General features: G+C 46.5%; 2 protein-coding genes across 2 annotated transcripts; one reads left to right on the top strand and one right to left on the bottom strand.

Moving 5' to 3' along the window:
- Positions 1-2,418: 2,418 nt before the first annotated feature.
- Positions 2,419-3,615, top strand: LOC122571768. Its single transcript, XM_043735895.1, has one exon. It carries the CDS (start codon positions 2,419-2,421, stop codon positions 3,613-3,615), a length of 1,197 nt encoding a protein of 398 aa, XP_043591830.1.
- Positions 3,616-12,855: 9,240 nt separating this feature from the next.
- On the bottom strand, positions 12,856-14,310 carry LOC122571323 (jerky protein homolog-like). The gene has a single exon (XM_043734925.1). The coding sequence runs from the start codon at positions 14,308-14,310 to the stop codon at positions 12,856-12,858; it is 1,455 nt and encodes a 484-aa protein (XP_043590860.1).
- Between the last annotated feature and the right edge of the window lie 315 nt (positions 14,311-14,625).

The raw sequence follows: 14,625 nt of genomic DNA, 5'->3' as shown, positions 1-14,625 counted from the left end.
GTTGAGTCAACTAATTTGGCGGCATCAAAAAATTTGAAAATGACTGTAGAAAGCACTCTTTTGAGCAAAAATCTCTTTGTAGTTTCTTCTTATTCTGTATCACGGCGTGTAATTCATAAATCATAAATAGATTGCAGATATTTATGTGAATTTATATTTTTGACAATATAATAGAAAAGATGGTAGGTTGGAACTAAGAGAATCGTAGCTGGCTGTCTGGCATAGAGGTTAGCGAGCAAGAACAGATTGCAGGAGCTGAGGAGTTTGTGACAAGTGTGAGAAAGGACGGAGCCGTGAACGTGGTCGAAATCTCCAGGAAACTGGAGAATCCGAACAAGGAAGGCAAGCAGAGTGAAGAGACAGTGCATGGGGACAATAGGGGGTATAAAATCCGAAGAAATTCGGTCGGGAAAGGCGCGACAGGCGAAATATAACCTCGTGTGAGGTTATGATAGCGAGGAAGTCACATTGGAACGCGTGACAACAGCGCCGCTGCACGAGTTACCCAGAGAACCACACGGACGCAGCCATATTGGCACGTGTGCCGAAGGCGCTCCGCGCGGGCTCTTCGAAAGTGACAGCGACCGGTGGCAGTGACAAGCGCGGGTGCAGGTGACCGTCTTGCGCACCCAATGGCAAAAGAGGAGAAGAAGGTAAGGAAGGACAAAGAGGAAAGGATGAGAAGAGAGGGTGAAGCGGAGCTAACTGTCGTGCCGACGCAGGTCAGCACCAGAAGCATGAGGAAGGCGATTCTCCCCAAGGAAGGGTTCATATGCTCCGCACCAAATGCGTGGAACCTGCAGATCGAGAAAATGACGAAGGAAGAGGAGACCCCCGCTATCGAAGCTCCCCGTGCGAAGAAAAGGAAGACCGGCGGACCCACCGAGCTCCCCACAGAACGTGCCAAAGAGATAGAAACAGCTACAACGGCGGACATAGGAGCGGAACTGTTCCATCAGTCTTCCGAACTGACCAGGATGACCGAGACAGCCCGCAACCTCAAGGGCACGCAGGTGAAGACGCTGAGGGAAGTGGCGACAACCATAGTCCGCGGGGCAACGGAGATGGCTAGAAGGGCGGACCCTGCGTCTGGCGCCTTTGCGATAATGGAAGGGCGCATAGCGGCATTGGAGGCGGAAAACGAGACGCTTCGAAAAGAGTTGGCCTCGCGCTCCACGATAGAGAAGAGCAGAGAGACAGCGCGCCTCGACGCGATCGAACGTAAGATAGAAGAACTGGGCCCCTCGCTGGTCCAACGGATGGAGGAACGCATCCAGTCCATCGAGAAGAGAATGGGAAAGGTGGCCGCCCCTGAAGAGACCACGAGAGGAGACCTGGAGGAGCCGGAAGCACCAGCTACAACGAGCAAAGAAGGACAAGCGACCGCCGCAGAATGGCAGACGATCGCAGGAAGAAAAAAGAAGAAAAAGGAGGAAGCCGGGAAGCAACCGGCGAAAATAACTCCCAGGATAAGGGCAAAGAGCTCGAGGAAAGCCTTAGAGGCAGGATCGAAGAACGCGCGATGGGGGGGGGGGGGACAAGCTGCCCCCTTACATACAACGCGAACCTCAGCAGTGACTATCACACTGAAGGACAGGTCGAGCCAATTATAAGCGGAGGTGTTTGCTGCGGCCAAGGTCAGCGTCTCGCTGGGCGAGGTCGGAATCAGCGCCGTAGGAATGAGCAAAGCATTAACAGGAGGCGTCGTCCTGGAGGTCCCCGAGTACCAGAAAAGGGAGAAGACCGCTGCGCTTGCAGCACGGCTGACCCAGATCCTGGACTCAAGCAAGGTCCGCGTAGCGATACCCTTCCGAGCTGCGGAAGCAAGAGTGAGCTGGGTAGACATCTCGGCCACCAAGGAAGACATAAGAAACACCCTGGCGAAGGAAAGCGCCTGCAAGGTGGAGGACATCCGACTGGGAGAGATCCGCTTCGCTCGAAACGGCCTTGGATCCGTATGGGTACGAGGCCCGGCCGGGGCAGTGAGAAAGCTGGCACAGGCTGGCAAGGTCGCCATAGGCTGGTCGATAGCGAAAGTCGAAGCCATCGAGAGAAGACATTTGTAATCCTGCAGGTACCTAGAGACCGGACACGTAAGCAGGATGTGCACCTCGAAGGAGGACAGGGGGTATCTATGTTACAGGTGCGGCGACCCGGGACACCAAACCAGAGCGTGCACAGCAGCGATCCCGAAATGCCTGATCTGCGAGGCGCTCGGAGCACCATCGGTACATAGGATGGGGGACCGGCCTGCGCCCCCCCCCCCTCGAAGAAAAAAACAAGAGGAATCACCCGCCGATCCACGGCCGCAAGTGGCAGTGGAAAAGGCTCACTACCGCAGGGAACCGACCCTAAGCCCGCAAGCAAGGAGGCCGGCACGGAGGAAGCCAGGGAGGCAATGACATTAGGTGACTAAGAATGCGCATCCTCCAGACCAACCTGGGACGGTCGAGACGAGCACAAGACCTGCTCTACCAAACGGTACGAGAGAGCGCGGTCGCCCTAGCAGTAGTGGCCGAACCATACAGAGTTCTGGATGCCCCGGACTGGACCGGAGATGCAGATGAAATGGTAGCGGTCACCGGGACATCAACGCCCCGGGACGCTCACACACGGAGTCCCGCTGGAGCGCAGGTACGGATACGCCGCGGTCGAGTGTGCAGGTATGGTGGTGGTGGGCGTGTACGTATCAGCGGATGGGCAGCGTTCGAGGAGCTCCTGGACGGGGTTGGCGACTGCGTCAGACGGCACCTTCCCCGGCAGATACTTGTGCTAGGAGACTTCAACGCGCACTCAGCGGAATGGGGAAACCCCAGGACCAACGCGCGCGGCCGCGCGCTGCCAGACTGGGCCGCGGGACTTGGGCTCCTGCTGGTGAACAGGGGATCGACCAGCACCTGCGCGACATGGAGGGGGTGCTTCGTCGTTGACATCACATGGGCCTCCCCTGATACATTCAGACGAATTACAGGTTGGAGAGTAGCGGAGGGGATCGAGACACTCTCGGACCACCTCTACATATTCATGGAGGTGAAAGACACACCTGGACCTGGAACGGTGACCACCGGTAATGGCCGCGACCTACGGAGAAGAGGATGTGCGCGCCCACCACCAAGGTGGAAAATCAAGGAGACGGACGGAGATCTACTTCGAGCGGCTGCGACAGTGGCTGTCTGGAACTGGGAGACCCCGATGACCCAGACAGAAACAAGTGTGGAGGAAGAGACCAAGAACCTCCGTCAAGTCATGACGGCAATTTGCGACGCGTCCATGCCACGAACCACGTTGGGCAGCGGGCGGAGCAGAGTCGTGCATTGGTGGACCCCCGACATCGCGGAGCTGAGAGCGAGATGCGTCTGGCCTCGAAGACGGTACCTGAGGGCCCGCTGCTGGCGACGACGTGACGAGGAAGAAGTCCAACGGCCCTACCAAGCGTACCGCGCGTTGCAGCGCTCGCTGCAGAAAGTCATTAAGGCCGCGAAGAACAATGCGTGGTCGGAACTGGTCGAAGCGGTAGAGGCCGACCCATGGGGAAGGCCATACAAGACGGAAACGCGGAAACTTCGCGCGAAGGGACCCCTGGCAACGGCGGAGATGAAACCGGAGCTGCTGTAGCAGATCGTTGAGACGCTCTTCCAGCCGCAAGAGGGCAGTGCCGCAAAACAGCTGCAGTACACAACCTGGACGGGGGAGTGAACGGACGACTGGGAAGTTACGGAAGAAGATCTGTGTGAGGCGACCAGAAGAATGGCCTCCTGCGATGTGGCGCCGTGCCCGGACGGAATACCGGGTCGGATCTGGGGGGAAATATTGGGGATCGTGGTTCCCACACTTCGGCGCCTCTACACAAAATATCTGAAAGAGGGAGTCTACCCCCGGGCATGGCGGACAGCAAAGCTGGTCCTGCTCCGTAAAGAGGGATGACCGATGAATGCGCCGTCGGCGTACCGTCTGATGGACGAGGTCGGTAAGAACCTCGAGAGAGTCGTCGCCGCCCGACTGGGACGACACATGGCGGGGCAAGTGCCGAGCTGGCAGGAAAGCCAGTACGGCTTCCGGAAGGGGCGCTCAACGATCGACGCGATGAGGCGCGTGCGGGCACGCACAGAAGACACGACTTCCCGTGGCGGTGTGGCGTTGGCGGTATCTCTGGACATCGTCAACGCGTTCAACTCCATAACGTGGGACAGGATAGTGGCGACCCTGGAACACTTCGAGGTTCCCAGCTACCTCGTTCGGCTGATCCGCGCCTACCTCGACGACAGGTGGGTATGCTACACCAGCAGTGAAGGGGAGGAAAGGCGGCCAGTCGAGCCCGTCGTACCACAGGGTTCGGTATTGGGGCCGATCTTGTGGATCATCACGTACTTCGAGGTACTGCGCTGCCCGCTGCCTCCGGGCGCGGCCATGGTGTGTTACGCTGACGACACCTTGGTCCTGGTCGGGGGTCGCGGGTGGCACGAGACGTTGTGCGTCGGCGAAGTCGCAACGGCCTGCGCGATACGTGCGTTGCGCGGACTGGGCCTAAGAGTCTTCCCTGTGAAGTCGGAGGCCATCTGGTTCTACGACAAGAACAGGCGAGAGGCTCCCCCGCCCGGTCTGAGCATAAGCATGGAGGGAGAAACCGTCGGGGTGGGATTGCGAATGCGATACCTGCGTCTCGACATCGACAGCCAGTGGACGTTCGAGTCGCACTTCAACTCCCTGATCCCGAGGGCGACGGCGGCCGCCAACGCCTTGTGCGGCCTGCTGCCGAACATCGAAGGGGCTGGAGTCGCGGTGCGTCGACTATACGACGGCGTCGTTCGGTCCCGGATGTTGTACGGGGCCCCGGTATGGGCGGGCGATCTGATTGCGAGACGCCGCAGCACCCTGCTTTTCAGCAGGCTGCACAGGGTAACTGCCATCAGAATCATTAGAGGATACCGAACAGTGTCGTACGGGTCGGCGACCGTTCTGGCCGCGTCTCCGCCGTGGGAATTCCGGGCGCTGGTGCTCAAGGGGAGGTATGAGCAGAGGAGACCGTGGGACGCGGGAGGGGACTCGGCCGAGCAGGTGGCCCCAGACGACCTAGGACCCGCCGAGCAGGACGCATGGGAGCAGTGGCGATCCCAGCTGACCAATGAAGCGGGCGAACACCGGAGCGCGGCGACAGTTCTCCCAAATTGGGGGACATGGAGAAGCCGCCGCGGCCTCCCGCTCACCTTCAGGTTGACTCAGATACTCTCGGGACACGGCGTCTTCGGGGAGTACCTGAGGAAAATCGGACGGGAAATGACGGACATCTGTCACCACTGTGTTGAGGACAGGGACAAGGCGCAGCATACGTTGGAGGCCTGTCCGGCGTGGGAGCTTCCCCGATACACCCTGCGGCACGTCATAGTCGAGAGGCTGACCCCTTCAGCTATCATAGCAGCGATGCTGTCCGCCTCTTCTGCGAGCGAGTTATTCTCGCAGAGGAGCGAGCAGAAAGGGAGAGAAAGAGAAATTCTCACCCGTGTAGGATAACGCGATGAGGGAGCATGGGAGTCAGGCGGCCTAGAACTGTTTCATTGCCGCCACAACGAACCGCGACTAGAGGGAGGGACGGCGCCAGAGGCAATGGCCTCCCCTAGCGCCAAATTCAACAGCCAGGGAATTTATAGTACTGGCTTGAAGAGAGGACGCGGAAGGGGATGCAGCAGAAAGTAATTCAGCTGAGGTTGTTGGAGCACCCCCTGTCATGCGCGTAGGATGACCAACGTGGAGTTTTAGTCGGTGGGAGTCCGACACTACTCTGCTGCTACCGTTATTAGCAGCAGCGGAGTATTCATGAGGATTTCTCCACGTGCAAAAAAAAGTCTAATCGTAACAGCTTCGAATTGGTGACGAAATCGTTCAGGTTCGCTAACATAGATTGCGTGTTATGTCGATCGTTGAAGCGAGGAACGCTTTAAAAACTTGTGCAGGAACGGTGAAATTGCAGATAACCGAATTTCGATTTCAGTGAAGATCTAGATGATACGTTAGACGATATCCTTGTACGCACTAGATGCGACTCTGAGCTGTCGACGTTTAATCAAGGAAAAACGGTTGTTGTTCTCCATTCCATAAATGTCGTGCAACAAGAAACCCCTCCTCAATGTAAGATAATTGGTGGCCTGATGAATAATGGCAAGAACTTATCCTCGAGTTCTAAGGAGCGAATGGAAAGCGATAATGAAGCAACTTACACGTGCGAAGGCGAGCTATCAATCCGATTACATGGCTGCGTAAGGCGTTTAACAAGGAAAGCAAGAAGACGATAGTATACAAGACGGCAGATTTGGTAGCAATTAAGAGGTCGCAGGCCAGTTCTGGCTTAATGTTCCATACAAAGTTCATTGGACCGTACCGCGTGGTGAAAATTCTAAGGAAGGATCGCTTACACGGTGCAGCGAGAAGACGAGTACGCAGATCCGCGATGGACCCCCACGGCGCCTGACCATATGCAGTTGTGAGACATCGATGAAGATAATAGTACAAGTGAAACTAATGACAATAAACACATGTGAGGTCACATGTGAGATGTTTGTATCAGAATGGCTGAATGTAGTATCGTGAAAAAACCATTAGGAAAATCCCTAAGTACAGTGAAAGTGCTGACGGGCCGGGAAGCATTGGGAAACACCAATAGGCCAAGTGGCCTAGCAATATGCCCGCTGCCCATTAGGACAATAAGTGATCGAAAAAGATGTACTTGATCATCTTGGGTCATCGACAACTGTAATGCACATGTGGGTGGCAGGAGTACTGAAAACTATATGTTGGGTTGACATGAGAATTTTGGGCGCGTAACAATCCTTCATTTGAATTAGCCATCGTTTTGCACAACAGAAATTATATTTACACCTATAAATATGACTTTTACAAAGTTTAACAGATAATAAGTTTAACGAACGCTATTAACAACGGTTCGCTTGGGTTCAAACGAATCCGCGATCAACGGGAAAACTCCTTGTACAATAGATTATATTTTGAAACGCTAAATGGCTCATCAACGAAATAATACTAACATTAGAAAACAAACAATACTGTATAGCCCTCTTTATGGACATCGAGAAAGCGTTTGACAAAATAAACCACGAAAGCCTGCTACAAACAGTCAGAACACAATTCCCGGAGCAAATATAGCAATTAATAAAATCCCACTTAAGCAGCAGAACCTTCGTAATAAAAATCAAAGACACATACTCTGAAGTTAAAGACATCAAGACAGGGGCAATACTATACACACTATACACGGCCAACATACCAACAACTACCAATAGCAAAATACTGACATTCGCGGACGACACAGCTGTACTAGTCAGGCACACTAACCCAGAAACAGCAGTCACATTATTACAAGAACACATCACAACAAATAAAAGCAAAACCCCAACAAATGCAACCATATTACATTCACATTGCGCAAACTGACGCCACCAAATATCCTACTGAACAGCACGGACATAACACAAACAAGACAAGTCAAATACCTAGGACTCCACATAGATACACAACTCACATGGAAACAGCATATTAAATCAATAATAGACAAAATACAGACGACAAGGAGACAAATGCATTGGCTAACAAGTCGAAAATCCAAACTAAGCATAGAAAATAAACTAAAAATATATAAAACAATTATAAAACCAATCTGGACATACCGAATACCACAATGGGAGACAGCAGCAAAGAGCCATATAAACAAAATAGAGACATTACAATCAAAAATTCTGAGAACAATAGTAAACGCCCCATGGTACGTTAGAAACGATGATATTCGGAAGGACCTGGGAATACCAACGGTCAAGGGGGAGATTACCAGATGCGCGGAAAGGTACAGAAAAAGAATAACAACCCAAACCGGCTGGCTGCGGAAACGATCAACACAAGCATAGAAAGAAGACTGAAAAGGAAACACCAAGCAGATCTCACAAGGATATAACCTGTGGCATCTGTTTTCGCAATGTGAATGTAATATGGTTGCATTTGTTGGGGTTTGCTTTTATTTGTTTAACTTGCAGCCACTTTTCTATTTTTGTGATGTGTTCTTGTAGTAATGTGACTGCTGTTTCTGGGTTAGTGTGCCTGACTAGTACAGCTGTGTCGTCCGCGAATGTCAGTATTTCGCTATTGGTAGTTGTTGGTATGTTGGCCGTGTATAGTGTGTATAGTATCGTTCCTAGGATGCTTCCTTGCGGAACCCCTGCCTTGATGTCTTTAACTTCAGAGTATGTGTCCTTGATTTTTATTACGAAGGTTCTGCTGCTTAAGTGGGATTTTATTAATTGGTATATTTGCTTCGGGAATTGTTTTCTGACTGTTTGTAGCAGGCTTTCGCGGTTTATTTTGTAGTGAAGTGTGTTTCTGAAACAAGTAGTATGTCGATATTGTTGTTATACAGGAATGTTTTAGTTTCTAGGGCACTTTGTTGTAGGCCGTTTGAGTTCCAGGCTGCTATTTTTAGCGTGTCCGTTTTTTTTTTGCTCAGCATGTTTGTAAGTAGTTGTAGCATAACTGTGATCTGTCGTGTTTGCTGTCTGAGAGCTGCATTTTGCTCGCTTATCATTTTTGTTAGCATTTCGGGATTTTTGATGGATTGATTGAGCAGTTCCTTGATTTCTGTAGCGCCGTTGTTGCTATTGTTCTAATTTTGGTTGACTATGGGTGCTGATTGGTTGGTTACTCGCGCGTAGCTTCGCCTACCAAAGGTGTTGGTGTTATTGTGGTTAATGTTCGTTACGTGTTGTACATTCGGTGTTGTCACAGTTTCTGTGCTGTCCTCTTGTGTGTGATTGTTATTGTATGTCCTGTTTCTAAGCGGCTGAAACAGTTTACGTTGCAGTTGTTTTTTGACTATGCAGCCTTTGTAGCTAGCTGGGTGGTTTCCATTGCAATTGTAGCATTTTACATCATTTACTTTTTCCATGTATGGGCAGTTCATTGTTAGGTGCCTTTCTGCGCATTTGACACACGCTGGGTTTCTGCTGCAGTAATTTTTTGTGTGTCCAAATTGCTGACACCGTAAGTATTTCGGTATGTCTTTTTTTATGTCTAGGTGGCTCCACTGTTATTATTGTGTTTTGAACTTTTTTAATTTCAAAAATTTCTTTGTTATTATTTTTAGGTTCAAGTTCTATTAGAAATAGCGGTAATGGTAGTTTAGTATCGTATCTGGTTATGTTGCTTATTGTTCTTACCTGGTATTCGATTTTAGCTAATTCCTCGCATATATTGCGTGTATTTGTCTTTGGGTGTAATCCTCTGATTACTGCTTTGTAACTTTTGTCAGTTTTGAGCTGATGAGTGTAATACCCGGCGTTTTCTTCTTTTAGTGCTTTTGTCACTTTTCTAAAAGTTTCTGGGGTGTTGGTTTATACTTTTACTTGGTCCTGTTTTAATTGTTTTATACTATAGTTTTCTTTTCCTGCCGTGTTGTTTTATTATTATTACTATTATTTGAACGTCTATGTAGATTGGTGGTGGTTTGGCGATATGGGTTATTGGTTTTTCTGCTGAGTCTGTTTCTTTCTCTTCCGGCAGTGCGCTGAAGGAGTTTCGGAGAGTGATTTCTTGTAGCCATTGTTGTTTTTCTGTTTCTACAGCCCTCCTAAAGTTTGCGTTCCTTGATATTTTTCGTTTTTTATTGGAAGTTACCACCTTCCAGCTTTCATCCTGGTGTGATAGCTCGTTGTTGATATTATTCTTCTCGTCATTCTTTTGTATAGTTGCCATTTCTATTTCATTTGTAGCTGAGCAATCCTGATCTTCGTTTGATTTAGGTTTATTAAATCCGTAGTTTTGTTTATGAAGTATGTTTCTCCTTTGTTTTTTATTTTTATTGGTGGTATTTGCTGTTGCATTTTGTATTTTTGATCGTCTGACGATGGGCGCTGTCGTTAGTCCTTTTTTTTCCCCACTTGTCGCACTTTCGCTGAAACACTGTTTCACACGTCCGTTTAGTTCGGCTGCTCGGGCAGACCTCCAAAGTGGTTAGTTGCAGACAGAAGTTAGTCGTTAATCAATGGTTGGAAAAAGTCGGTACTCATTTGTTGTCAAGTTGTTTCTTTAAACACGTTTTAAGTGTAACAAGTAATCTTTCCTTTACAATTTCTAACATGACTGGCTCATATATGATAGCATTGAGCATGATGCTGTTCGTGTTAAATATTTAATCTTTAACATGTAATATTCTTATATAAGAAGCTGATAAAGGGATTTTAGTAAGTATAACTAAATTTCTCAAAGATGGACCTGGTTCTTAAATACTGATTTACCAACTAATATTTAGCCATTAATGCTTTTATAAATTTCAAAATATGAATAAAATTGTTACCTTTTTGATCTTTATTGTACATAATTGTAAATATTATTAACTGATACGGGTAACTTGCCGCAGGGAAGATGCCCAGAAGTGCAGGGAGTTTTTAACTCTACTGCACGCCCGCTTGCGTGAGTCAATGGGGTCTGGTAAATCCACGAACCCGAAGCCGGGGGGGGGGAGGGGAAGACCATCGGCGTATGTCCCGGAACCGGATCATCGGCGTTAACCGAGGCCGGGTTTGGCCCTCGCTTACGTGAGTCACATCTGGAACTGTCGAGTAACGGTAAGCAAGAACTCCGACTGACAGTGACGTGGCCGTCCATCCACACCGATAGTCCCACCAATGACGTAAGTTGGAACTACGGGTTCGAATTAAGCCCGGGGAGAGTGGCGATCCCTTAGCTCGACCAATTTAGGTTGGACTCGTGGGAGTAGTGGTTGAAGGCCAAGTGCTGGCCAGATGGCCAATAAGGGGTTGTCTCGGCTTCCCGGCCGTCGGCGGGTGAGCGCCCCAAATGCTCCGGAATCGCCATGGAGAAACAGAAGGGCTAGAAAAGAAGCTCCGCACGATCTGAGACGAGTAACAGCCCCTGCACGCCTAACTGGTACAGTTAGCAAGGTCTTGGTACCGAGTGCGCTGGTTGGGTGTGATACCGAACCCTATGGCCGTAGGGTTGGCCGGGTCCGGTATGGCTCATCGCCGAGGTACGGATTCGTTATTTAAAAAGCTGCTACACAGTAGATACGGGTAACTAGTTCATACGGGTAACTTGGACGGAATAATTTCGGTCCGATACACTGAAGAAGAAAATTGTGTTTAGAAAAATATATGGGAGATCTAGGGTGATATAGTATGATGTTTGCAGAATATAGATAGATGTAGGCATTAAGGTCAGAGGAAAATTATATACATTTCTGAAAATAAGATTATATTTTTCGATATATTGATCGATGTAGTCCGCTATTCCTTATAAGGAAATATTAGCCCGTTATATCAGAAAACTATTACCTTCTTTTAGGGAGATATAAATATTTTAGAGACGTATGCTAACTAGTACCTGTATCAACATTTGCGTTTAATGATGTAGCTCAACGCTACTGCTCATTTAATAGCGTACATTCAGCAATTCGTAAATCTTCGAAAATACTAGTGTAGTATCGTAGACGAATAGCCTATGAGATATCGGGTGGATCATAAATAATGTCGTGAGAAAGCCTAAGTGCCGACAGGCCCATTATTGTATCGTCGGTCCTTCATTCGAATAGTTACGCGGAAAAAAGGCCTACGTGACCCTGGCTACAAACGGTTGCGGAACACGTGTGTGGTGGGGCTACGAGAAAAGACAAAGAGATGCTAAAGGAAAAAAACGAATTAACAATCAGTGTGAGTTGAGAAGTCAGACAGTGTGAATTGAGAAGTCAGAGAGGGTGTTGTCAGTGTTGTCAGAGAGTGTGAGCCGCGTGAAAGGGAGCGTTGGAACTGTGGTGACGAGAGTTGTAAATTAACTATTTAGTTGTCTTAGTTATACGACATGCCTGTATTTTATTCACGTTAAATAACCATCGTTTCCTGTTTAATCCAATTTAAATAAATATAATAAAATCCTCCACTAGTAATAATTATTATTTCCTTTCGACTTTTACTTTCATTAACATATCTCAATGTCATTTACATCGGCGGGGTCGCCATTCTCAATAATTATACTCAGATAATTAATTACAGTTTCTTTTTCGTTTAATGAGACAAATTATAAAAAATACGAGAAACAAGAAAGGAAAAAGGAAGCCTCTTTGTGTATATGTATTTGTTTCCATATCATATAATTTTATAAATATAAATTTAGTTTCAAGTTTTGTACAGATTAGTCGCGTATTTATCGGCTTTGGCATGTACTCGCACTGATAAATATCCGCTGATATACAGAATGGAACAAATAAATTGGAACACCTAAGTATCTTGGTTATTAATTTTATCAAAAGAACTACTCAGGGCAATGTTATGCTATTTGGAGGGGTACATGAAGTGGCAGATAATGTTTTTTCTGGAAGACATTTTTCAAATATGATTTTAAGGTCATCATCATCTCTTTTATTTTATTGTAGGACAATATATTTGTTCAATACATTAATCGGTCCATCTCGATATTCCCTATAAACATTTAATTTAACAGTTACTTTAACTCTAATTTGTCAAATTGAAAGTATAATAGTCAAAGAGGACGTAAATACAAGGATACCATTTCGCGCCTATCCTTGTCTTCCATATATAGTAAAACCTTGATTATCGGAACTAATAATGACAAATGTATTTGAATAACAGAGCAACAGCTTTTCTGTACTGTGTGCCATATATTTCAAACCAAATAGTACATGCAAACAATTAAACGCTATATCAAATCATACGCGTTCCACAATTTTTTTTATAGCTAAATCATATTATATTTCTTAATATATTTTTTAATATACTCGTTTTAATATAAGCAATTCTTCCGAGTTACATTCATTTTGTGCCTCAAACCATGTTAACTAATTTTTTGAACTTTTGAACAAGAAGGCCCAACTTCATCGTCGAAATTTGTGTTCACTCGACCCCTAGTTTTGTTTTCAAAATCTCGAATAACTTCGTTGGTATGTATCTTCATAACTATCTCAGAAATGTCGTCACTTTCAAACCAGTTTAACACACTTTCTTCATCGCACCGTTCGCATCCAGGTAAGCTATGTAGAAATTCAACTGTTTTAACTGCGTCATATTTCATTTTTATTGAATATTGCGCACTCCACAGGACGTCACGCTTCAAAAGGGTGTCCCACGCATTTCTCAATATTACATCATCGATATAAGACCAAGCATCATCTACAATGTTGTAGCAATCCCACATGTCTAATTTTTCATGCATGTCTATCACACCTTCCTCCGTATTGTGGAGAGGTAATGAAGCTAATGTTTTCACCAATTCTTTTCGGTACTTTCGCTTGAAACTTCCAATTATTCCACAATTCATTGGTTGTCTGAGTGGTGATATGTTAGATGGAATACTTATAACTTTAACGAATTCATCTTTTCTATTTAGATCGCTGAGATCGTGAAGCAACATAGTATTATCTAGTAACAACAACGTTTTCTCCCTGTACCCCCTCTTCTGTTGTCTTTTTATAACTGATTCTAAGAAATATTTCCTAAACCACTCACTGAAAATATTACTGCTCATCCAAGCATTGGCGTTTGCTCTGTAGATAGTTGAAAGGACATTTGTATTCAAATTGTATAAACCTTGAGTATCCCCAAAGCTGCCGATTATTAGTACCGGCAACTTGTGACATCCGGTAGCATTTGCACAAAAAAGCACAGTAACATGATCTTCCAATATTTGTTGGTTTCCTGTCTTTTTCGTACGGCTAAAAATCGAAGTTGTTTCTGGTACTCCTTTCCACACTATTGCTGTGTAAACGACATTGTAAACGTTCTCCAATGTGAAACCCTCGTCTTTCAGAAGTTTATTAAAACGATCTTTGAAGGCATCCATTCCATCTATACTTTGAATTGGAAGATCTTTCTTGACATCATCATCAGTCATGTGGTGACGAAATTTAAAGTTTTCCAACCAAAGGAAACTGGCTTTAAAATCGGGTCTTCCCTTTAATTTTTCATTAATTTCCAGAGCTTTTTTCTGTATCTCTGTTCCTGTCATTTGTATTTTGTTTTGCCTACATCGTAAGTACAAGTGGTAAACAATTCTTTCTAGATCCGATACAAGTAGCCGTTTTATATGTTTTCTGGAACGGTTAATATCCAATGTCTTAATATGGAATAGTCTTTTAATCTCTTCGCACCCTGTATATATATTGCCCAGGCAGGTTACTGAAATATCGTACTTTTCTAGTATCATTTTTCGATTCGCACCTGTTTCTTTCATCCTAATGATGTCGTACTTTTTTTCAATTGACAACACTGCCGGCGGTTTTCGTTTCGTCATTGTTTGGAACGTTTCGAATGTAAATACCGCACAGAAATGATGTGACGCGATTTTATTTCGACAGTTCTCGTCGTCGACAATTTTGATTGGGGGAAACATATACTATATTTCTATACACGTATGTACGATACACTGTAGAGAATTATACAACATTCTGATGATAGAACGTTTGAATGATGTATGTACGCAATATATAATCGAGGTTATGCTGTATGTGTATCAAAATAACAAATAATATTCGGCCAAGAGTTGATAGATGTGAAAGTAAGAATTTATCATCAGATAATTATGACAATAATAGGGACAGATTTAATT

The sequence above is a fragment of the Bombus pyrosoma genome, linkage group LG10, assembly GCF_014825855.1.
Source record: "Bombus pyrosoma isolate SC7728 linkage group LG10, ASM1482585v1, whole genome shotgun sequence".
In the NCBI taxonomy this organism is placed as follows: domain Eukaryota; kingdom Metazoa; phylum Arthropoda; class Insecta; order Hymenoptera; family Apidae; genus Bombus; species Bombus pyrosoma.
This window is presented reverse-complemented; position numbering and strand designations above follow the sequence as displayed.

Coding starts and splice junctions, on each gene's coding strand:
- LOC122571768 (XM_043735895.1), top strand. CDS start 2,419: ATGCGCATCCTCCAGACCAACCTGGGACGGTCGAGACGAGCACAAGAC.
- LOC122571323 (XM_043734925.1), bottom strand. CDS start 14,310: ATGACGAAACGAAAACCGCCGGCAGTGTTGTCAATTGAAAAAAAGTAC.